The 21,973-nt window shown below is 52.8% G+C and overlaps 2 protein-coding genes across 2 annotated transcripts in view; one reads left to right on the forward strand and one right to left on the reverse strand.

Moving 5' to 3' along the window:
- The window catches only part of PIK3R4 (phosphoinositide-3-kinase regulatory subunit 4), a gene marked incomplete at both ends in the record, with an annotated part of 52,474 nt that extends 52,217 nt beyond the window's left edge, over window positions 1–257 (forward strand). Inside the window, one exon of the mRNA XM_080695850.1 lies at window positions 87–257. Coding sequence (XP_080551976.1) covers window positions 87–257 — 171 coding nt within the window. The remainder of the gene's footprint in view (window positions 1–86) is intronic.
- A 7,693-nt stretch (window positions 258–7,950) lies between these two features.
- The window catches only part of COL6A6 (collagen type VI alpha 6 chain), a gene marked incomplete at both ends in the record, with an annotated part of 83,982 nt that continues 69,959 nt past the window's right edge, over window positions 7,951–21,973 (reverse strand). The window contains 5 exons of the mRNA XM_080696623.1: window positions 7,951–8,050; window positions 11,045–11,138; window positions 12,127–12,765; window positions 15,184–15,280; window positions 16,823–17,316. Of these exons, the coding sequence (XP_080552749.1) occupies window positions 7,951–8,050; window positions 11,045–11,138; window positions 12,127–12,765; window positions 15,184–15,280; window positions 16,823–17,316 (1,424 nt within the window). The remainder of the gene's footprint in view (window positions 8,051–11,044; window positions 11,139–12,126; window positions 12,766–15,183; window positions 15,281–16,822; window positions 17,317–21,973) is intronic.

Raw genomic sequence — 21,973 nt, forward strand, 5'->3', positions numbered from 1 at the left:
ACTGTTGACATGAATGCTGACTGCAGGGCAGAAGGTGGCACGGATTTAACTTTTGGCTTTCTCCTTGGCCTCTAACCATCAAACAGGAAATTCAGAATAAGCAGAAGGTGGGTCCGAGTGACGACACCCCTCGGAGGGGCCCCGAGTCTCTGCCCGTGGGGCACCACGACATCATCACGGATATTGCCACCTTCCAGACCACACAAGGCTTCATCGTGACTGCCTCTCGGGATGGGATTGTGAAGGTGTGGAAGTAAGAGTCCTCACTCATCAGGATTGTAATAAAGGTTTACTGTGCTGCTGCTGAGGAGGAAAGGTACTGAGTGAGAATAGACCCACGCGCTGGACTTTGAATCCTGTCTGTATTACTCTTTGGCGACGGAGCCGTCCCCCCCGAGGTGGCAGGGACATGGACTGCCTGGCTTCTTGTGCTTCTCTCTGCAGGCGCAGCCACACACACTGTCTGGGACTTTTGACCGCTACATCATAGGGGTGAGAAATGTAAAATGCGAAAATGAGTATGAGCTCAGTTTATTTTGTATTGACACAGATGGTTATAAGCTACTATAATGTAAACTATTTTTTGCTATTAAAAATGCTCTTCAAGCCAGACTCTGTTGAAGTGTCCCAGGAGTTTGGGCGCATGGGGGTGGGGTGCTCGCCGTGATAGCGCTTGTCAGTGCGGAAGAACTCCTCCGGCCACAGGGCCAGGGCGGAGCCAGGCTTTGGCGGGGCCTGGACTCAGCACTGAGCCCCTGCCCCGCCGGCTCCTCCTCCTTCCTGCCTCCCTGGTGAGCGCTCTGCAGCAGGTCTCTTACGTGTTGCTCCTCCTGGAGGAAGAGGAATGTGGCTCTTCGTGGACATCGTTATTTTTTATAGGACCTGCCCTAATTTTGTAGGTTGACCTATTATCTTGCAGTTATCTGGTATCAACTGTTTACTAAATGTATGAAAAGAGAAGAATAAGAGGGTCAAGTTCAAAGCATAACCAAAGTTTTATATTTTGAAAAGTCAAAATTGTCCTCTCCCACTAAGATGAAGGCCCTCAAGATGATTGACTCCTGTCATATGCAAACCCGATTCTTTCTGCATTTTATTTTCATCCATTTACAGAAGTGTTGTGGTGTTCAGAATAGTTCAGTTTGAAATTAGTTACATGAATATAAAACTAAAAAGTCAAATATCTGAGTCTGAGGAAAATGCCACATATTAAGAAATACACTAAACCGGGGATGGCGGTGCACACCTGTAATCTCAGTACTTAGGAGCTGAGACAGAAAGATCGCAGGTTTGAGGATAACCTCGGCAAGTAGTGAGACTCTCAGGAACCTAGCAAGGCCCTGTTGCAAAAACAAAAAATAAAAAGGGCTGGGGATGTAGCTCAGAGTTAGAACGCCTGTGAGGTTAATCTCCAGTACCCCTCCGCCATACACAAGAACACAGGTAAATAACTTTTTTTTATTTCTATAATTACTGTTTTTGAGAATGGGGTTTCACTCTGCTGTCTAGGCTGGCCTCACACTCACGATCCTCCTTTTTCAGCCTCTGAAGTTGCTGGGATGACAGGCATGTGCCACCATGTCTAGCTGTATTTCTATAATTACCTGCTTCAGCTGTCATGTGTCATAATTCACAGTGCTTGTGTCTGGCTTTACACTTTAGTCGTTTTTGGATGGATGAACAACAGGATTGTCAGGAGATGCCGGCTGTTGGGAAAGGCTGGGTGGGGGGAGGGCTCCTCCTGGCCACAGAGCTCGGTGAGCCAGCGCACCTGTGATTCTGACCGCTGTGGGCGTTGGCTCCATTTCCCTCTAAGTCTGCTGAGACGGTCTTTGAGGGCTTCTAGCTTTTAAGTTGGACTCAAGAGTGGGGGAAGGGGCAGGGCCGCGCCCTCAGCCCGCTCCACGCTGGTCTCGGCCCGCTCTGTGGAACAGTTCGTGGAGCAAGCTAGCTTTCCCAGCCCCTGCAGACTCCTCCACCTGACGTCATAGCTGGGAAGCCTGTAGATATGGTCCCAGCAGACTTAGAAGGAAACAGAGGCAGCTCACTGCCAAGCGCCCATGCCGCCACAGGTGGTGGCGTGCCAAGTCACATCCCTGTGACCTCTGCTTTCTTTTTTATAGAACCTGTAATTCAGTTCAGACCTAACGGAAGGCAGATCCAACACCGTCAGCGCACATTTGTAAGCTGAGAAGCCTCAGCCTGATCCATGTGATTCTAGGTTTGAATATCACTGTCCTAAATTTGCATTCAACTCCATGTTTGTCGCTTTCTTGTAGGAGAAAGAGGCAAACCATGGGAAACAGTAATCTCAGGAATTTATTTTAAAACAGGAACCTGAATTTGCAGCTTCAGAGCCCTCGCCTGCTAGTGATTAAAAATATGACCCCCAGGCCTGAGATAATCCCAGTCACCAAGGGAGCATTTGTTTGGTGTATTTTACTTGCCAACACAGAACACAAAATACATTTCAGAGTATTTCCAATAAGGAACAGAAGAAAGGTGTTTGTACTTAATCCCAAGATGATCTGGCCTCTTAACATTGCTCCTCAATTTCCTGTGCTGGAAACAATTCTCCTGAACCCTTAAGCACCATCTACGAAGAGGAAGAGACCTGAGGTGCTTTATTCTCTGTTACCTGAGTACAAATGTGACCCTTAAGCCCTCCTGCTCCTCGGAAGATGATGGGAGCTCTCCCGGGGACCTGCCCGGCTAAGAGCGGTGAAGTGCTTTGAAGAAAAACTTCAGTCTGCTCCTCCTTCCGGGTTCAGAAAAGCCTTGTGCACAGCAGGCCGGACGCGCCCTGCTGCTGCTTGGTGCAGTGGCGTCTGCACCGGGCTTCCCCTCCTTCCCAGGACAGTGAGGCTCTGCCTTGCAGGGCTGGGGCTGCCAACTGCCGCCACTTGGCAGTTCCACTGTTGAAGAAATCAGCCCCATCCTAAGAGTGGAAACCGGATGGAGATGCGGAGGCAAGGCCTCAGACATCGCTGCCCTGATGACCTTTCTCTAGTCTCTTGCATTTCTTCAACCCGTGTGGGAGTTTAGACTAAAACCCCATGTGGGGTTTTTGGTTTTCTTACCTTCCCCAAGCTCTCTTCTGGGCTCCGCCCATCCTGCCTAGTGCTCCTCAGTACTGACTGAAGGGCTTCCGGAGGCGAAAGCAGCCCCGCCCACTCAGGACAACTTGACGTCTTTACTAGTCCTGTCTGAAGAATATATGATAGCTAAGTAGAACAATACTGCGCATAGCAGGGAAGAAAGACTGGAGCTCTGTCAAAATGGCTTGCCAGGAAGTTCTGTAAGAAAGACAGAACGTAGCTCAGAATCAGTCATTTACGACCTGGGAAGAGTAACGAGTCCCTCCCTGCGTGCGGGAGGACTGAGGAGCAGAAAAAAACACTCTTGCCTCTGACCAAACAACAACTGCAGAAGTGAGCGGCAAACTTCTCGCCCAAGTCCGTCTGAGGACTGGCTGGTCCACACCCAAACCGTGCTTTTTACATGGGATAATCATGAAAAGTCAAATTTCCAAAGCGTAACATACAAACAGCATCAATTTCTAGAATAAAGGTTATAATAACCCCAGACAGTAAACATTTGTTTCAAAGGATGAACATTAAGCAGTGCTTCATTAAGAAAGACAGCTTAGGTGGCAGAAGACAGAGATCTACCATCAAGTCAGCGTCGGCCCTGCACACACATGCGTGCACTATATAAAAGGTCCCTTCCCATTTTGTCTCCATTAGGACTTCTCAGAACACTTCTTTCATCCTTCCATTTTCTAGTGGCAACAGTTCTTAAACATACAGGTCTGTGAGTGCTGGAACTGTCAGGGTTGGGCAAATCAGTGAACAAGGCACATCTCTACACCAGTGAGTGCGGGGCGGGGGCAAGCTGCCCGCTGGCCCACCAGCTGTGGCTTGTACCCGCCCGAGTGGCCCTCCGGATGCAGGCCGATACACAGATGAAGGCTGCCCCGAGTCCCGGAGTAGATTGGGTTGTTATCTGAGTCCAGAGCCTTCCTGTGCTTCCTAAGACAGAACAGTTGGAGCGCTTCCTTTCTCTTGTCTGTGGGAAGCAGGTATGATCACCCTTTTTCCATTTTTAAAAGTATAGAATATGTTTCTGGGAAAGCTTGGAACAGCATCGCCTCTGCCGCCTCCTGCCACGCGGGAAGGGTAGCTTTTATCTTGGAAGAATCTCGAGGCCTGCGAGGCATCTCCCCCTTTGTGTGGTCCAGGGACAGCGCTGTATGAGAGAAAAAGACAACACCATGGCAATGCACACCACTTCAACAGACACCATCTTAATCCTTCAGAATTTTTCCCTTGTACCCATTCCTTATCGCATCCTGATTATTAAACTAGGAATGTACACTGGCCCATAGGCTGGAAGCTGCAAAAATATAATTTCAATAGCACCTCACCCCCACCGCCTTGCCTCCCATGCTGGGGAATGAACCCAGGGCCCTGTGCGTGTTAGGCAAGCGCTCTACCACTGAGCCACATCCCCAGCCCAGGGTGTAAGCCTCACAAGTCTCTGCCTGTTCACACAGCAATCCTCAGTAAGCACTCATCTAGTGACAGCATGAGTGTGTGCCACTCCCTCCCTCCCTCCCTCCCTCCAAATATCTGCTGATGTAAGGCAGTTTGGTGCAGGGGACACAGATGAAGAGACCGACTTGGGGTCCAGAGTGACCCAGCTGTACAGAAGAGCTGGAATCCGACCCTGGAATACCTTGAACGCCAGTCAGACACTGGGGAACCAGAAGTCAAGTGATAGGAGAGATTCAAGCCTGCAAACACAGCCTCCTGTGCTGATAGGACGTCCTGCAGTCTGCACTGGCCAGCGTGCCCGCCCAGCCAGCTGGCTGCCGAGCGCTTGAGGTGCAGTGTGACAGGATCTGAATCCTGGACGGCGCTGGAGTGGCATTGTGGACACCTTACCGTACAGAGATGTGTGGGAGAGAACTTGGGGTCTGAAGGAGGCGTATCCCAGCCCGTCCACTTGCTAGCCGAGCATTTCTGGAGGAAACACTTTAACTAGACTGAGCTTTGCTCCTTCAGAAGTAAAATGAAGATTTAAAACAACCATGTTTCTGGAAGCAGCAGCGAAGTCCTCTAGTCCAGTTACCCTGGAGCTCCGCTGCTTAATCAGGACACGGGTGCAGAGAGGTGAGCTCAGGGCCGTCCTGCAAGCGACATAATTTTGTTCCTTGAGGCTGACTAAAACTCCATCGTGTGTATGTATCACGATTTCCTTATCCCTGCATCTGTTGATGGACATCTGGACTGGTTCCATAATTTGGCCATTGTGAATCGTGCTGCTTGTAGCAGTATGGAATTCTGCCTTTAATTCCTTTGGAAAGATACCGAGGCGTGGCAGAGCTGGTCACAGGTGGGTCCATTCTGGTCTTTTGAGGAACTCCACACCCATCTCCATACTGATGTTTCTGTAACTCTCCCTGCGACCTTACCTCTTCTTACAAAACATCAATATTTAGAAAATGATTACAGTGGAAAATATAGAACAAAATCAAAATGGTTTCAACTTTACACATGCCTATGTGCACAAAACACCCGTGTGCGCACACACATATTCTTTTTTCATCTCCAAAGAGAGTTAGGGGTGAGGGAGACATCAGACTCAGAACCAGCCCCTCAGGTCCCGGTGCTTCCCAGAGCCTCCTGCAGCTCAGTGCCCACGCCTGCGCTCGGAGCCTCCCGTTCACCGAGTGCGTCCGGCTCACAGGGTTCATGCTTTTAAGAGTGGACGGCGTCAGTTAAACTTCCATTTACAAAGGACAGCAGCCACGGCTGGATCCCAGTGCAAATACGGTTTCCTCACATGTTCTCCATTTCTGCTCTTCCCAGTTTTCTTCCTGATTTCCAGACCGCTCTGAATACTGTCAGTTCTAATTCCCCAAAGCATGATGGGCGGCTCCCCGAGGGTGGGGGGCATTAGGTGTGAAGCCCCGGCCTGGCCACCCCATCCATCTCCTGTGTTCTTCCCACCCCTCGACCCTTCCCTCCCTTTCTTTCCTTTTCTTTTACGGCAGGTTTAGTTATCTCTGTTACCTTCCTTTGCATATTCTAAGGACACTTGTTGGCAGATGCTTCCAAGGCTGACACTACTATCTTCCTTTTTCCTCTCAGAGATTTTTATTCTCAAAGGGATCAGCCACCCACACCTGGTCTTTGAATCTCTATTTTCACTGTGCTGTGCACAGGTGTTTGTGTTTTCATCGGCACTTGAATCAGTTACTCAGCTTTGTTTCTCTTTCTTCTACTCGAGATTGTTCAGAAAATCCTTCGTTGGTGGTAACATCGGCAGACAGTTGAGACAAAGCAGCAAGGGTGCAGAGGTCTACTCGCCTGCCGGTTGTGCTCGGCTCCACCTTGGCGGGCGCGAGAAGGCTGTGGCAGATTCTAGATCCAGTGGAGCGGCTGGGCTGAGTGGAGAGCTGGGTTGTCCGATGAGATCCCTCCATCTCTGTTGATAGTCAGGAGTCTGCCATGCTGTGTTTACTCACCGACTCGACGCGCTGGTGCGGAATGTGTAGACAGGATGGTTTCTATTTCCAGAATTATTTTATCATCTTAATACACACTCTGTCCAGGAACCGTCCTTTGGAAAGCAGAATTGCAACAGATGTGTTAGTCACAGGGCACTGGTGACTGTCCGATTTTACGACTCAGCTGCTCGGGCGCTGGCTGGCCCGTCACGCTCCCTGACCGGGTGAAGCAATCCACGGGTGGCCTTTGTCTTTGTCTCCAAGCAGATCTAAGTGCTGTGCAGAGCGCTGCCCCACAGCCCCACCCCTTGGCCACCTTCCTCCTTGCTTGCCTGCAGTTAGATTCAGCTTCTTTTGCATCTGGTAAGAACCAGCTTCCAAGTGTTTGCCTCCAAGAGCCCGAGCAGGTGATCCGATTCCTGTGCCCACTCGCCAGTGCCTCCTGCCTGGTGACCTGCTCGGCCGCTCCGTCCTCCGTTCATTGTGCCTCGCCTGCCCTGAAGGGCACGGGCAGGGAGTTCCAGAAGCAGCTGTGACTGTTACCTCTTATTACAGTTTTGGTACCCGGGGAAGGCGTGCGTTGTCCCAGTCCATCACCACGATGGGGAGTTCACAGCGTGTGCAGTCCATGCCCTTCCATGCCCAGCTGGTCACCACCGCAGACGCACGGGAGGAGCCGGGCTCCTGCGGCCTCGGCAGGGCAGAGAGGTGCCTGTCCAAGTCACTGCAGCCTCGCGTGGCTCTTCAGCTAGGATGCCTGCTGGAGGGGCTACCGGAATGCCTCTTTTGGGTACAGGGGAGTGACCCTGCGGGCATGCTACCACCGCACTACACCCCAGCCCTTTTCATTTTGTTATTTTCAAGCAGGCTAAGTTGCAGAGCACCTCACCAGGTCGCCGAAGCGAGTCCTGAACCTGTGATCCTCTGTCTCAGCCTCCCCAAGTGCTGGGGCTACAGGCGTGGCCACCACGTCCTGCCCCCAATGCCTCTTAAGTCTAGGTTTGCTGGGCGCCTGCCCTCTCAGCTGTGGCAGGCGGCAGGCGTGTGAATGCAAATTGAGGCTAGGTCAAAGTCAGGAGGAAAAGCTGCTTTCTCCCCCTCCCTCCACTCCCTCCCTCCCGGCCTCTTTCTTTCTTTCTCTTTCTTCCTTTTTCTCCCTCCCTCTCTTCTGTGGTTTCTCTCTCCACCTGCCACGGCAGCCTCTAGTTTGCCATGTCTTTGCAGCTAATCCCTGAGCATGGGGACTCCCACAGGGCAGGGCAGACCCTGTGAAGCCGCTGTCCGCCTCCTCCCCCGCCAGTCTGTCTGGGTCCCCCACCTACAAAGGGTGTGGGGGAGGCCCCGGTAGCCGGGAGGTCTGGTGAAGACGGTATTAACCCGTGCGCCCTGGGCAGGTGCCCAGCCCCCGCACCCCACAGCCCCCACGCCCCGGCCCTCTACTGAGCCGCAGGCACCGCCAGCAGGGGGCGCCCTGCTCCGCCCGGGGCCAGGCTCGACTTCAGGCGCTCGCTGCTGGACAGCTCCCGACGCGCCTCCCTGGACAGAGGCGCTGGGCTACCATGGCGCCCGCCTGGCCCCAGGGCACCACAGGAGCTGCCCGGTCCCCTGGGTGGGCGTCCCCGCTGCTGCGCGCTCGGGGAGTGCCAGCGTGTTCGTAGAGAAGGATATACCACAAAAACAAAGGGGCACTCCTAACTACCTGACTTATTTCTAATTTTAAAATGTAAGTAATATCCACGTGTGCAAAAGACATGATCCATGGCTAAACTACTAAGTCTTAAAGGAATTGACGTCTGCCCTGTGCAGTCTACCTCCAAGCCAAACCCCCAGCCCCGGATCCTGTCTCAGCCTCCCGAATGCTGGGATAACAAGCCTGCACCACCGCCCGGGCTCCTCCCCTCATTTATAAAAGGGTCTCAATGCGTTGTTGAGGGTCTCACTAAGCTGCTGAGATTTTCCTTTGTACCTGTGATCTTCCCGTCTCAGCCTCTCAAGTACTGGGATTACAAGTGCGCACTCTTGCACCCAGCCAGCTTTGTTTAAACATATATTTTATGTGATATTAATTCTAGCATTCTTTTTAAAATATTTGCCTGGTGTAGTTTTTTTGTTGTTTGGGTTTTTGTTTGTTGGTTGCTTGGTTGGCTGCTTGATACCGAGGATTGAACCCGGGACCATTCTACCCCTGAGCCCCAGCCCTATTTTGTTTTTATTTGGAACAGGATCTCGCTAAGCTGCTGACAGCCTCGCTAAGGCTGAGGCTGGCCTCAAACCTGCAGTCCTTTGGCCTTCCCACTTCCTGATGTTGTTGATGGGTTTCTGGAAAACAGAGCTGGATAGTGTCCTTTAAACCAAATAATCAAACCCACGAGGCCCTTATCGTAACTGGCAGGTCAGCCTATGTGTTTCCATGCACTCACTGATATATTTAATACCTAATTCAGCCCTCTTACTTGGTGCCTTCCACGTGTTTCTTGCCCCTAATTTTTTTTCCTTTCTTGCTTTTTATTTTAAAATATACTTTTATTATATTTCCCTTGCTAAATTTTTGGTAGTTAGCTATCTCCTATTTTTCCATCTGTACCATCAGAGTTTTTCATGCGTTCAACAAGAGTCCAAAGTTTTTCAACAATCTCATCTCCAGCCCAAATAATATTAATTCCTAGAACCCTTTGACTTTGTCTCTCTGTGACTTATATAATTATTGTCCCTATTTTAGTACTTCCTTTTTTTCCTTAAAACTAAAGGCTTCATTTTAATAATAAAAGATTTTATTATTTATCTCTCATATTTAATTAGTAAATAAAAGTATTTAGTACTCATAGTCTTAGTACAACTGTTTCTTCTGTTAAAATCACCAGGTGACACATTTCATTTTTATGTCCTGTTAATAAATTCAGTGTTTTGGTAGCCCCACACACTGAATACTATTATTTAAAAGTATGTGGTGGCTAGACAATTCTCCTTCCCAGCTACACCCCTAGCCTTTTTTATTTTTTATTTTGAGCAAGGTCTTGCTAAATTGCTGAGGCTGTCCCCCAATTTGCAGTCCTCCTGTCTCAGCCTCCCAAATACTGGGATTGCAGGCATGCACCGCCACAGCTAGCCACAGGTGAAGTGTTCTGAAGAACATGCCACAGCCAGGGGTGTCCAGCCATTTCCTCATCAGACCTGCTTCCCGCCTTTCCAGTGGGGACCTCTCCAAGGTGACCTGTGTGTCTACTGGGCTGCCTCGGGAGGGGAGCAGGGCGTCAGGGCTCCATTCGAATAAGTTCGCCGGCTCTCACCAGGTAAGGCGCATCTTCCTCACACAGTCTGAGTGGTTCTGTGCGACGCCTCAACCCTTGCTCCCCGTCAGCCAGCCACGCAGAGGTCTCAGCATCCCCCAATGGTCAGCTTTTACATTTGGAATTAACATGGTTACTGTACTATGAATTATGAATCATTAATTTTTCTAGTTCTGCAAGCTCCTCTGCGTTTATTATCCAGTCTTCCTTCCTCCTCCCCTCTCTCCTCCTCTTCCTTTTACTCCTCCTGGAGATTGGACCCAGGGACATTCTACCTCTGAGCTAGAGTTCTAGCCCTTTTATTTATTTTTGAAATGGGCTTGCTAAGTTGCTGAGATCTCATTAAGTTGCTGAGCCTGCAGTCTTCCTGGCTCGGCCTCCCACGTACGGGGATGACAGATGCGCACCACCATGGCCAATTCGCTAGCCAGTATTCGTATGTAAAGATTAGCCTGTCCGCCCCTTTGCCCCTCTTTATGTATCTATATAGACTTGCAGATTTTTCAGTGTGTTATGTTGCCATCATCATTCTTTCTGATGTTCAAATTGGCCAAGATGAGGCCAGGGGAACCTTTCAGACCACTTGCTTGTCCTTTGCATGAGACGTTGTTATTTTAAACATCTTGCTTCCTCACATGCTAAGTTGCCTAGACTAGCATTAACCCTTCCCTGCTCCAGCTTCAAACAATTAGATGTTTTTAAGGAGCCATGAAACTTTGGTTCCACTAAAAACAAAGCAAGAACAATAAAACCCAATAGCAACAAAAAAACCCAAACTCATCTAGCTGGTTATTTTGCAGATCATCCTGGTCAGTGCACAAAAATGTCTTTCATTCTCCTGAATTGTATTTTAAAATGTCTATCTGTTTATCATCTATCTTCGTGTGTGTGTGTGTGTGTGTGTGTGTGTGTAACTAGGGACTGACCCAGGGGCATTCTATCTCCGAGCTACATCTCCAGCCCTATTTTGTATTCTTTATTTTGAAACAGGGTCTCACTAAGTAGCAGAGAACCTCACTAAGTAGCTGAGGCTGGCTGCGAACCTGTGATCCTCTTGTCTCAGCCTCCCAAGTACTGGGATTACAAGCGTGCTCCACCACGCCTGGCTCAAATTACATTTTAATATCATGTAGCAATAGATTTTTTTTGTCTTAATAAGATGGCAGGAGAGAAGGAAGAAGAAAAGGAAGAGGAGGAAAACAGAGAAGAAAAGGAAAGGGTGCACATTCGTCTGTGGCGCTACCTTCGGGCCGGCCCCAACGGCTGCCTGGCATCTGCGGAGCTGAGTCGGCTGCACTTTGTTCTGAAGTTCACAGGTGGGTATGTGTTGATTGCACCTAGGAAGAGAAAAGGCAGTGCTGACGCTCACACAGCTAGGGACATGGCCACAGGCTGTCCTGTACACGGCTGTCAAGATCCCTCAGAGAAAGATGCCAACAGGGTGGTCATATGAGATGAAAGCAGACTTCTCGGGGGAATCTCTGAAATCGAATCTAGGAAAGACATGTCTTCCGAGTTGATAGGCGAACGCGGCCACTTTTCAGTGGGAGCCCTCCGAGGCTCGAGTCGCCATTAACCACTAGAGGAGACATCGAGAGCCGGTCCTAATGGTCTGCCCTTTAACTGATAGGAATGAATCACAGTAGGTATTTTTAACTTGTTCCTGCAGAATATCCAAATGTGAAGGGGAAAGGATCTTCCCTTTATGGCCTTTGTGTCGCCAGGAATAACATCGGCGCCACTTTGCTTTAATTCATTAGCGGCTCATTTCACTTGGAAGTGTATTACTTTTTCATAATAAAGCATGCCTCATGCCATTTAAAAATCTGAAAGCATTTTTATAGGAAACATTACAAATGTATTATATATTCCCTTCAGGCATTAAACTGAATAGATTTGGTAAGCACGGTCCAGTCTCTTCCTGGTTGTGAGCAGCAGCTGTTGCAGGAAGGCTGTGTGCCCTGGCCTGTGTCATGGCTGGAGAATGACCCCGAGGAGCCCGTGTATTCATGTTCAGAGCGGGCATTAGTGCCGAGGGTCGTAATCCCATCAGTGTGGAAACCCGTGGTAATGGATCTACTGGGTGGTAACCAAGGCCGCTGGGCGGTGGCTGGAGGAGGTGGGTCCGCTTCCCGAAGGCAGCCAGACGAGCAGACCCTTAGGAATCAGGAGGCGCCTCCCCCCACTGGATGCCATGTTGTGTTTGCTTTCTGACCCTGAGTGCCCTTGCAGGCAGGCAGGCAGGCAGGCAGGCAGGCACTTCCCAGAGCATCCTTCGCTGCCCCCTCCTGCGTCCTGGCAGGAGAGGAGGACTGTGTGACTTACGCCGGACCGAGCTGAGGAAGGACTTGACGAACTTCACGGCGTAGCTGTGGTCAGGCTTGTGGACGCGGCCGAGCCGGAGCAGGTGCTGGTCCACGGGCGCGCTGGCGAGCTCCTCCAGCTCCGTGTCGTTCCAGGAGGGGCCCAGCGAGAGCACGAACAGGGCGTAGCCCTGGCACTTGGCGCGCAGGGCCTCCGTCCTCAAGGCCTCGCGGTCCAAGGGGCTGGTCTCCCCGGCAGAGAGGACGACGACCACTTTGTGTGGCCTGGGGTTGGGCGCGCCCGGGAAGACGTGGTCCAGCGCCCAGCGCAGGGCATGGCCGGCGCAGGCGTCCCCGCCGAGCGGGCGCAGGGCCGCCACGTGTCCCCGCATGCGGGCCGCGCTGCCCAGCGCGGTGAGGGCGAACTCGGCGCGCACCGGGCCGCCGTGGCTCAGCAGGGCCACCCGGTCCCCGGCGGCGGACGACTCGGGCTCCGGCGCCACGTCGAAGAGGCCCAGCAGCGCCCCCAGCAAGGCCCTGACGTCCTCAAAGGCGGCGCCGTCCACGTTCCGGGAGCTGTCGAGCAGGAAGGCGGCGTCCACGAAGGATGGCAGCGCGGGTGGCCTGGCCGGGCGGCAGGCGGCGTCGGGCGTGCAGACATCTGCGAAGGAGGACAGGCTCCTGAGCACGGACGGAAAGGAGAGAGCGCCGCACATGGGGGAAGTGCGCGGCCTGGGATGCTAAAGCAGGCCTGACCTCAATGTCCCCAAGCCTGGTATAGATTTTATACCCACCTGACTTAGACACCATTCCCTAAGCTTATGTTTCTGTTTGTCTGTTTTAAACACTAAGCTCCTTTCAACAGAAAGCAAACCTGTTGTGTTCAAGCAATTTATCTTTTTTTCTTTTTTCTTTCTTTCTTTCTTTCTTTTTTTTTTTTTTTTTTTTGCGTCTGGGATGGAACCCAGGAGCATTCTACCTCCAAGCTACACCCTCAGCCCTATTTTTATTCTTTACTTTGAAACAAGTTCTCACTAAGTTGCAGAGGGCCTCACTAAATAGCTGAGGCTGGCCTCAAACCTGTGATCCTCCTGTCTCAGGCTCCCAAATGCTGGGATTGTAAGCGTGCACCACCACGCCGGCTCAGGGCAATTTATCTCTTGTGTGCAAGGGGGCACTGTAGCAGAATACAAAAGTGTCTGATCTCTTTAGATTGACAAGATGCAGGTTAAGCCAACGGCCCTGTCACAATTCTCACAATAATGGTCTGCTAGGAAAAAGTAATCTGCTTCAGCCAGGCACCGTGGTGCACATCTGGAATCGCAGTGTACTTGGGAGGCTGATGCAGAAAGATCACAGGTTTGATGCCAGCCTCAGCAACTTAGGCCCTGCTTCAAAATAAATAAAAAGGTCCGGGGGTATAAGCTTGGCGGTAGAATGCCACTGGGTTTACTCCCCGATACCACCCACATACTACAACACACAGACATGCACACAACTAAGGAAAAAAGAGAAAAGGAATAACGTGGACAGCTGGTATGTGGCTCTAGGCTGGGCCGTAGCTACCGCAGATACAGACGAGCAGAAAAAAGTCGAGCAGAATGCGGGCCCTGGGGCGTCGCACTTCCCAGCCTCACTCAGTGCAGGGCAAAGATGGCCATGCGCCCGAGGGCTCCTCACCAGCTCAGCACGAGCGTATGCCCCGTAACGGCCAGCGGGCAGACCGGCCACCGTGTGCCAGGCAGCTTCTAAAACGGGACAGCAGGCTGCCCGCTGGCTCGGTGTCTTGGGTTTTAAATTGTAGGCAACGCCAGCGAACATCTCCCCCATTATAGGTCTCAGAGACGAAACAAGGGCCGGAGCCCAGAAATGGAGCCCGCGCCGCCCCCTGTCGCCCACGCGCACCTTCCGTGGGCCGCACCGACACCCAACCTGTGGCTTAAGGTGCGGCCGAGCGGCCCCAGGTGGGACGGCCGGGGCCTCCCCAGCCCACCAACCACAGGCCACCGCGGCAGGAGAGAGGCGGGGGACGGTGGCGGGTCTGGGTAGCCTGGGTCCCCAGCATGGCCACGTCCCCACAAGGTTCGTGCGGCGGGCTGCCAGCCTTCCTGGGATGGATCTGGCTGTGAGAGCCAGGCAGAGCCTCCCCTCTACGTCCTCGTCTGTAAGATGAAGCTGGCAAGAGCCACACGTGTCAGGGTGCTCGTGAGGACAGAATAATGAGCTTTGCATAGAGCAGTGGGCACGGGGTGTGGGACATGATAAACTCAGAACTATGTCTTTTCTTTCTTTTTTCTTTTTTGGTCCTGGGGATTGAAGAGGGCCACCCTACCTCCAAGCTACGCCCCCCCACCCCCTCAGCCCGTATTACTTTTGACTTTGAAACAGGCTCTCGCTAAATTGCCGAGGCTGGCCTAGAACCTGCAGTTCTCCGGCCTCGCCTCCCGAGTACTGGGATGATAAGCCTGCGCCCTGCTTCTAGTTTAAGTCAGCTGCCCTCATCCCATCCGCACTACCTAAAGCGATGAATCGCGTGCTCACTGGAATAATGCTTGGTCACCGCCAGCTGTCCGTCTCCCCGGCCCTCAGCGCGGTGCCGCCCACCGCCTCCCTGTTTATTAGACTCGCCCAGCCAGGGTCAGACTGTGGACAGAACCACTCCGCCAGCGCTGGGCATCCCTGACGCCTCTCGTTTGGGGATCAGAAGAAACGCCTCACTTTCTGCCATTTTCCACTTCTACTGGACGAAAATATGTCCCCGAGGCTGGACAGCTGGACCCGGCCGTGAGGCCCCGAGCATCCTCACGTCTCTCTAAACGTCATTTACTTGTTCTAAAGCACCGGGGGAACATTTGAGATTTGGGAACTACTTTATAGCAGGAAGAACTTGGCGATGAAATGTCTAACTTTTTTTCCCCTAAAAGTCACTGTTTCCTAGCGGCTGTCCTCAGCAGAGGGGCTGGGATGTCGCCATAGGCGGCGACCCCACAGGCTGAGCCGAGGGTCCCCCAGAGCCCAGGGCGGCCGTCCCCAAGCCCTTGGTCCAGCTGCGACTGAAGGAGTCGCTTTGGCGTCTCACCATAGCAGAAAGTGCAGCGCTGGAGCCTCGCTATCACGGCCGCGTCGTCTGTCCCGGAGGGAGCCACCACCACCTGGAACGTGCCCGTGTCGTCAATCTGCAGAGCACAGGAGAGACACCTGCTTCGCGGTGGAGCCGCGACACCCTCGGGCACCCTGGGGAGCCGAGCTCTGGGGATGCTCCCGAGGCGGTCACGGAGGCTCAGTGCCCACGCTCCCTTGCGCTGCCTGACAAGGGGCCGAGCCTGTTTCCTCCTCTGCACAGTGGGACTCTTCCCGTGGCACACACCGAGCGGCCACGAGCAGGTGAGCTCACACCGCGAAGCAGCGGTTACGGGTACGCAGCGGGCATCGCTGGGTGCTGGAGGAGGACGGGGCGCTTCCGTGTCCTCGGCTCCACAACCCGGCCGGTTCTGATGTTTATTTTTGCGTTACGGGGGATTGAACCCTGAAGCGTTCTATTTCTGAGCTACACCTCCAGCCCTACTTTTTTTATTCTTTATTTTGAAACGGTCTGAGTTGTGGAGGGCCTAAGTAGCTGAGGCTGTCCTTGAATCGCGATCCTCCTGTCTCAGCCTCCCGGATGCTGGGATGACAAGCGTGGGCCACAAGGCCCGGCTTTCGTTCTGATGTTTACCAGCCCCTATGTTTACAGATGGAGAAAATAGCACTGGGAGGCATGACTGGAAACCCAGCCAGCCAGCGTGGCCAGCTGGAGGGGATGGACCGGGCCACCTGGGGAGGGCACTGTGCTCTCACCGCCACCCGCAGGATCCCGGGAGAGGCCCTCTGCAGACTGTGGGCTTACGGATGAGGGAAGTCAGCCCGGGTGACGGGTGCTATCCGGCCGGCTTCGGCTTTAGTTTCACTGTCCCTAACCAAGACCTGGCTTCTTCTGTTCTCCTGTGAGCGGCTTTTCTGCTCGGCTTTGGTGTGGAGGAACCTGACTCAGTAGAGCAAGCGTCTGGCCGAGGGATCGCTGCCCATTTGCTGGGCGATCCCGTGCCCTACACGTCCGCACTGTGACCACTCCTATACTCCTGCCGGGCCCTCCTTGGCATTTAAGGTCACATTTAAGTGTGCATCGGCACGCTGGTGTTGCCTAGACAGCGGTCTCAGCCCGCTCATGGCTTCTGGTGAGCTCTAGAACTGGCAGCCTGGAGCCAAGCTCCACCATCGCCACTGGCGAGAGCCTCCCTGCTCAGAGCTGTTCCCTCTGTAAAATGAGAACAACAGTGCCTTCTGTCCTGCACACCCTGCTGGCGAGGAGCGCAACACTGGTGCGGTCAAGTCTTAGCCTGGGCCTGGTGCTCAGTCATAAATATGTATCCTAGTCCGCTACCCTAGGATGACCTCAGGGTGTGTGTGTGTGTGTGTGTGTGTGTGTGTGTGTGTGTGTGTGTTACTTATTGGAGACTGAACTCGAGCATTCTACCTCCGAGCTACACCCCCAGCCCGATTTTTAATTAATTAATTATTTTTTGCGGGTCTGGGGATGGAACCCAGTGGCATTTGACCTCCAAGCTCTGGCCTGGCCGGCCTCGGGGCGGTGGGGCCGGGGCTCTGGCCTGGCGGGTCTCGGGGCGGTGGGGCCGGGGCTCTGGCCCGTCTCGGGGTGGTGGGGCCGGCGGCGCCCTTACCGCGAAGGCGCGCTGCACGGCGGGCACGGGGGCCAGGGCGACGACCACGGGCACGACGTCCAGCGCGCTCAGCTCCAGCGCGGCGGCGGCGAGCGCGGCGGGGTCGGCCGCGGGCCCGGCGCTCAGCACGGCGGCCACCCTGCGGGCCGGGGGCGCGGGCCGCGCGCGCTTGAACACGTGCCGGGCCACGAAGCGCAGCGCGCCGCCCGTGTGCCTGGCGCCCGCCGCGCGCTCCCGCCGCAGCCCCGCCACCTCGCGCAGCAGGCGCGCGCGCCCCGCGGGCTCCCCCAGCCGCACCAGCAGGCGCGCGTGCGCGTCGAAGGCCAGCACGGCCACGCGCGCGCCCGCCGCGCACCCGGCCTCGCGCACGCGCACGGCCCGCAGCAGCGCGCCCGCCAGCGCCTTGATGCGCTGCAAGTCCTGCTCCGACGCGTCCCGGGACTGGTCCAGGGCCAGCGCCAGCTCCAGGGGCTGCGCCGCGCACGCCGGCGGGCCTGGAAGGGAAGGGAAGGCCGGCTTAGGGACGGGCCGGCGCACCCAAGCCCGGCCCCGCGCACCCAAGCCCGGCCCGGCGCACCCAAGCCCGGCCCCGCGCACCCAAGCCCGGCCCCGCGCACCCAAGCCCGGCCCCGCGCACCCAAGCCCGGCCCCGCGCACCCAAGCCCGGCCCCGCGCACCCAAGCCCGGCCCCGCGCACCCAAGCCCGGCCCGGCGCACCCAAGCCCGGCCCGGCGCACCCAAGCCCGGCCCCGCGCACCCAAGCCCGGCCCGGCGCACCCAAGCCCGGCCCCGCGCACCCAAGCCCGGCCCCGTGCACCCGTCCCCAACCCCGCCGCCTGCGAGGCTGCGACAGGAGGATGCCTCGGCTACTTAGTGAGGCCCTCCGCATCCTAGTGAGACCCTGTTGTAAAATAAAGAATTAAAAAATAGGGCCAGGGGTGCAGCTCAGAGGTAGAATACCCCTGGGCTCCATCCTGAAGCACTGGGAACGTAGCAGGGAGGTAGACTGATCCTGGGTTCAATCCCCAGTACCAAAAACAAAAAATAAAAAAACAAACAAAAGAACAAAAACAAACAAACAAACAAAAAAAAAACCACCAAAAACCGAGAAGAGAAGTCACTTTAAATGTGAGCTACTCAAATATATTTGCTTATCTTGTGGTGCTGGGGGTTGAAATAGGAGCACCCTGCCTCTGAGCTACATCCCCAGCCCTTTTTAAATTTTTATTTGGAAACAAGGTCTCGCTAAGGTGCTGACTCTAGCAGTTGAACCTGCCATCCTCCCGTCTCCAACAACCAAGGACTGGGATTCCCGGCATGGGCCGCCACCCCCTGCTTGTTCAACTATTTGAGCGTCAGGTGACTCATCATTTAAATACTAAAACTGACATGTAAAATATTAAATAATTTGAATCTTGAATAATGCAAGCTGCTATTTTAAAAGCCAAGTCTGCTCTTTGGAATCAAATTCGGAAAGAAGCAAGCCTAGAATTCAGTGTGACTTGTTAGGGAACTTGTCGGCAAGCCACCAAGTTCCTCCTAAATTGTAGAGAACTCCCAGGAGCGTCCTTTTAGCTGTGGGATGGGAGGGAAGGGATTATATGCTGCTGCTAGAGCATTACTCACACTAAAAGTTAAGTTGCTTTTTACTTAATGAGGAAATGTAACAGGAGTTCAAAAGGAATGGCTCTGAAGACCCCTTTGATAATTTCAGAAAACCCAGAAGCGCTGACCGCGGTATAGAGAAGAGATGTACAGAGAGAAGGCAGGAAAAGGGTTGAGTGTAGAGGGTCGGATTTTTTTCTTTTTGGCACCATGCTCGGGAAGCCGCTGGCTGTCCTGGAGGAGGTGGACCACTGGGTCGTGGCCCGAGAACTAACTGCCCTGGGCCTTCCTCTCTGCTTCTCACTGCCAAGAGGACAGACGCAGCTTCCTCCAGCGCCCCAGCCGGCCAGCTCTGGACTGAGCCTCTGAAACGTGAGCAGCACCTTCTCCATCTCCAAGTTGCTCTTGGCACGCGCTGGGCTCTGTCGGCTCCTGGGAAACATCTAGGTCTGTCCTGTGCCATCAAGCTTGGACACAGAAGCCCTGCCTGGCTCCTTCAAAGCCACAGCCACAGCCAGCCACAGACTCATCGAAGGGCTCTCCGTCCAAAGCATCTCTCCCTGCCTCACGCTACTCTGTGAAAGGACATCCTAGGTCTCTGTCTGTCTGTCTGTCTCTCTCTGGTAGTGGGGGCTTAATGCAGGGTTCTACTTCTGAGCGACCAGCCCCGTTTACCTTCTGAAACGGGGTCTCACTCAGTTGCAGCAGCTGGCCTCAAGCCTGTGCTTCTCCCGCTGCCATCTCCCAAGTCGCGGGATTACCGGCGCGTGGCACCAGGCCCAACCTGGGCTTTGTCTCTTGCACAGAAACCGTAGGCCTCTGCACTCCTTCCTAAGTCTCTGGGTCTGCCATGAGGATGGAAGTTTCCAGGGACAGGAATCTTGTCTGTTATCTGACTCTCTGGCCCCAGAACCTAAAACAGAGTCTGGCACATAGTAGGCTTGCAGCAGATATTTCCAGATGGACGGATACGCCATTGGAGGGCAAGGATTGTAGTGAGATTATATCAAAACTACAAGGGCATACGTGTATATCAGGGTGACTGTGGGTTTATACCAAGATATCACGTAAGATGCACTCGTAACATAGTTGAAAACTACCAATGAACGATAATAAGCCAAGTTGGCAATTAACATGGAATAGGAGCTGTGTCGCTTCAGCACCATCTGAGCTGCACATCGTACTTGTTGTCTTATGGTCCCTACTTTATCCCACTCTTGCTTGGCATCTCAATCCTTAGTTACTGGGCAACCAGGAGAGAGAGGGAGAGGGAGGGACGGAGGGAGGGAGGGAGGGAGGGAGGGAGGGAGGGAGGGAGGGAGGGAGGAAGAGGAGAGGAGGAGGAAGAGGAGGAAGAAAAAGAAGCAGGAGGAGGGATGAGAATGAAAAGAGAGATTCTATTACATAAAGTATAACAGCAAGGTCAATGGAGATCTTAGTCATAGAAATATTTAATAATGTAAAAGCCTGCCAGCTGGTCGAGAAATAGTTGTGGGGCTCCGGTAAAGGCCAGCCATTGGAGGCAGGTTTCTGCCACCAGTCCAAGGCAAGGAAGAAAGCCTGGATACATTTCCTATCAGCCCGCAGGCAATTCATTGTTCAAATTCATCTTTCCAGATGCATGACAATTTGGAGCTTGATTAGAACATGCTGTAATTAAAGATTACTCACCGCGTCTGCCAGCTGGGGAAAAAGAACAAAGAAGATTGGGTTATTATTTGGTAGGAGATTAGAGTTCTGTCCTCTGCAAGGAAATCGTGGCTCAGGTTCTGCCCTGATTTTTTTTTTTTTTATAGATGACTCAAAAATTAAGGCAACAGAGAGGGTTTGGAGAAGACACGGACAGAGCCTAACACCAAAATAAAAGCACTATTCCTTACACAGGGAAGGAGATGGAAAAGAATCAGAAAAATATCCAGAGAAGTCAGCAGCCTGCAGCTGGCTGTCAGAGGCCGGCGATGCTCCTGGGAAGGAGTTCTGCAAGGAGGTTCTTGGGATTTGGGAAGTTGAAAGGTCCCAGCTTCTCTTGACTCTTGACTTCCCCCGTCTGCATGTCTGTAGCTATCAAGTACACACACACACACGCACACACATGTGTGTCAATGTGCATGTATAGTATATGTCCTTATAGGTTGGGTAACTCTTATCTAAAATGCCTAGAAGTGCTTCAGATTTCTCTAGACTTCATATATATAATGGGACGGCTCACATCCAAGTCTAAACAGGAAATCCATGGGTGTTTCGTGTGTGTGTGTGTGTGTGTGTGTGTGTGTGTGTGTGTGTGTAGGGCTGCTGGATATTTAATCCAGGGGCATTCTACCTCTGAGCTACACCTCCGGCCCTTTTAAAAATTTTTGTTTTGTTTTGAAACAGGATCTGGCTATGTCGCTAAGACTGTCCTCAAACCTCGATCCTCCTGTCTTAGCCTCCCAAGAACTAGGACTACAGGTGTGCGCCACCACGCCCGGCTGCGTAAACATCTCACACACGTAGCCTGGAGGTAATTTTATTCAGTGTGCCTGTGTCTTGTCTATAATTTGTCACCTGAGGTCAGGGGTAAAATCTGCCACATGTACTGTCCCATGAGCAATCAAATATTTTTGGATTTTTTAAATGGTGCCTTGAAACGATATATATCATACCCGAGTGTAGAGTGATAGGGTGGGCATGCACACTGCTCCTGGGGTACTTGGGGGCACACAGATTCTGGATTAGGGCTGTTTAATATATGTTGTGTACGTATCAGAGATAGATTTACTCTGAAATAAACCAACACGTGCCTTAGGCCTTACATTCTCCAATATGGCAGCCATAAGCCATGTGTGGTCATTTAAATTTTAAATAAGTAAATTAAAAAGTCAATGTCTCAGTGGCACTCTCCACAGTCAAGGGTCCAGAGCACAGGTGGTTGGTGGCCTCAGGACGGACAGGACAGGGACACGCCCGCCCTAGTAAAGCCTTCTGCTAGACAGCTGTTTAGACCTTTCCCTGGCAGAGGACCCTGTGCAGAAGAGGCCCCAGAGACTGTCCACACGATCATATTTTTCATAAAAATATGCAGTTACTTCTTTTTATTTTTTGTCTTAGTAATACTTTTTCTTGCGGTACTGGGGATTGAACCCAGCCAGGGGCCTTCTACCTCTGGGCTACATCCTCAGCCCTATTTTATTTTTTATTTCGAAACAGGGCCTCACTAGGTTGCTGAGGGCCTCACTAAGTAGCTGAGGCCGGCCTTGAGCCTGCGATCCTCCTGTCTCAGCCTCCCGAGTACAGGGATTACCGGCGTGTGCCACTGTGCCAGGCTTCACTGTATATTTTCATAGCACAAGTTCTTAGCAAAGTCTTAAATTCAAAAGATCGCTTGCTAAATCAAAATGCCCTTTTGCTTTTCAAATTTTGAGGGAGAGAGAAAAAATATTGGCAGAGCCAGTGTTATTATGAGTTTTACAAGCAGAGCCATGAGTCTATCAAAAAGGAATCATATAAACACTTGCAAGGAAGGAGTGATCAGCCCTAAGTCACAGGGGCAGCTCCCCCACCAGGACG

The sequence above is a fragment of the Muscardinus avellanarius genome, assembly GCF_963383645.1.
Source record: "Muscardinus avellanarius genome assembly, chromosome: 5".
Classification (NCBI taxonomy): Eukaryota; Metazoa; Chordata; class Mammalia; order Rodentia; family Gliridae; genus Muscardinus; species Muscardinus avellanarius.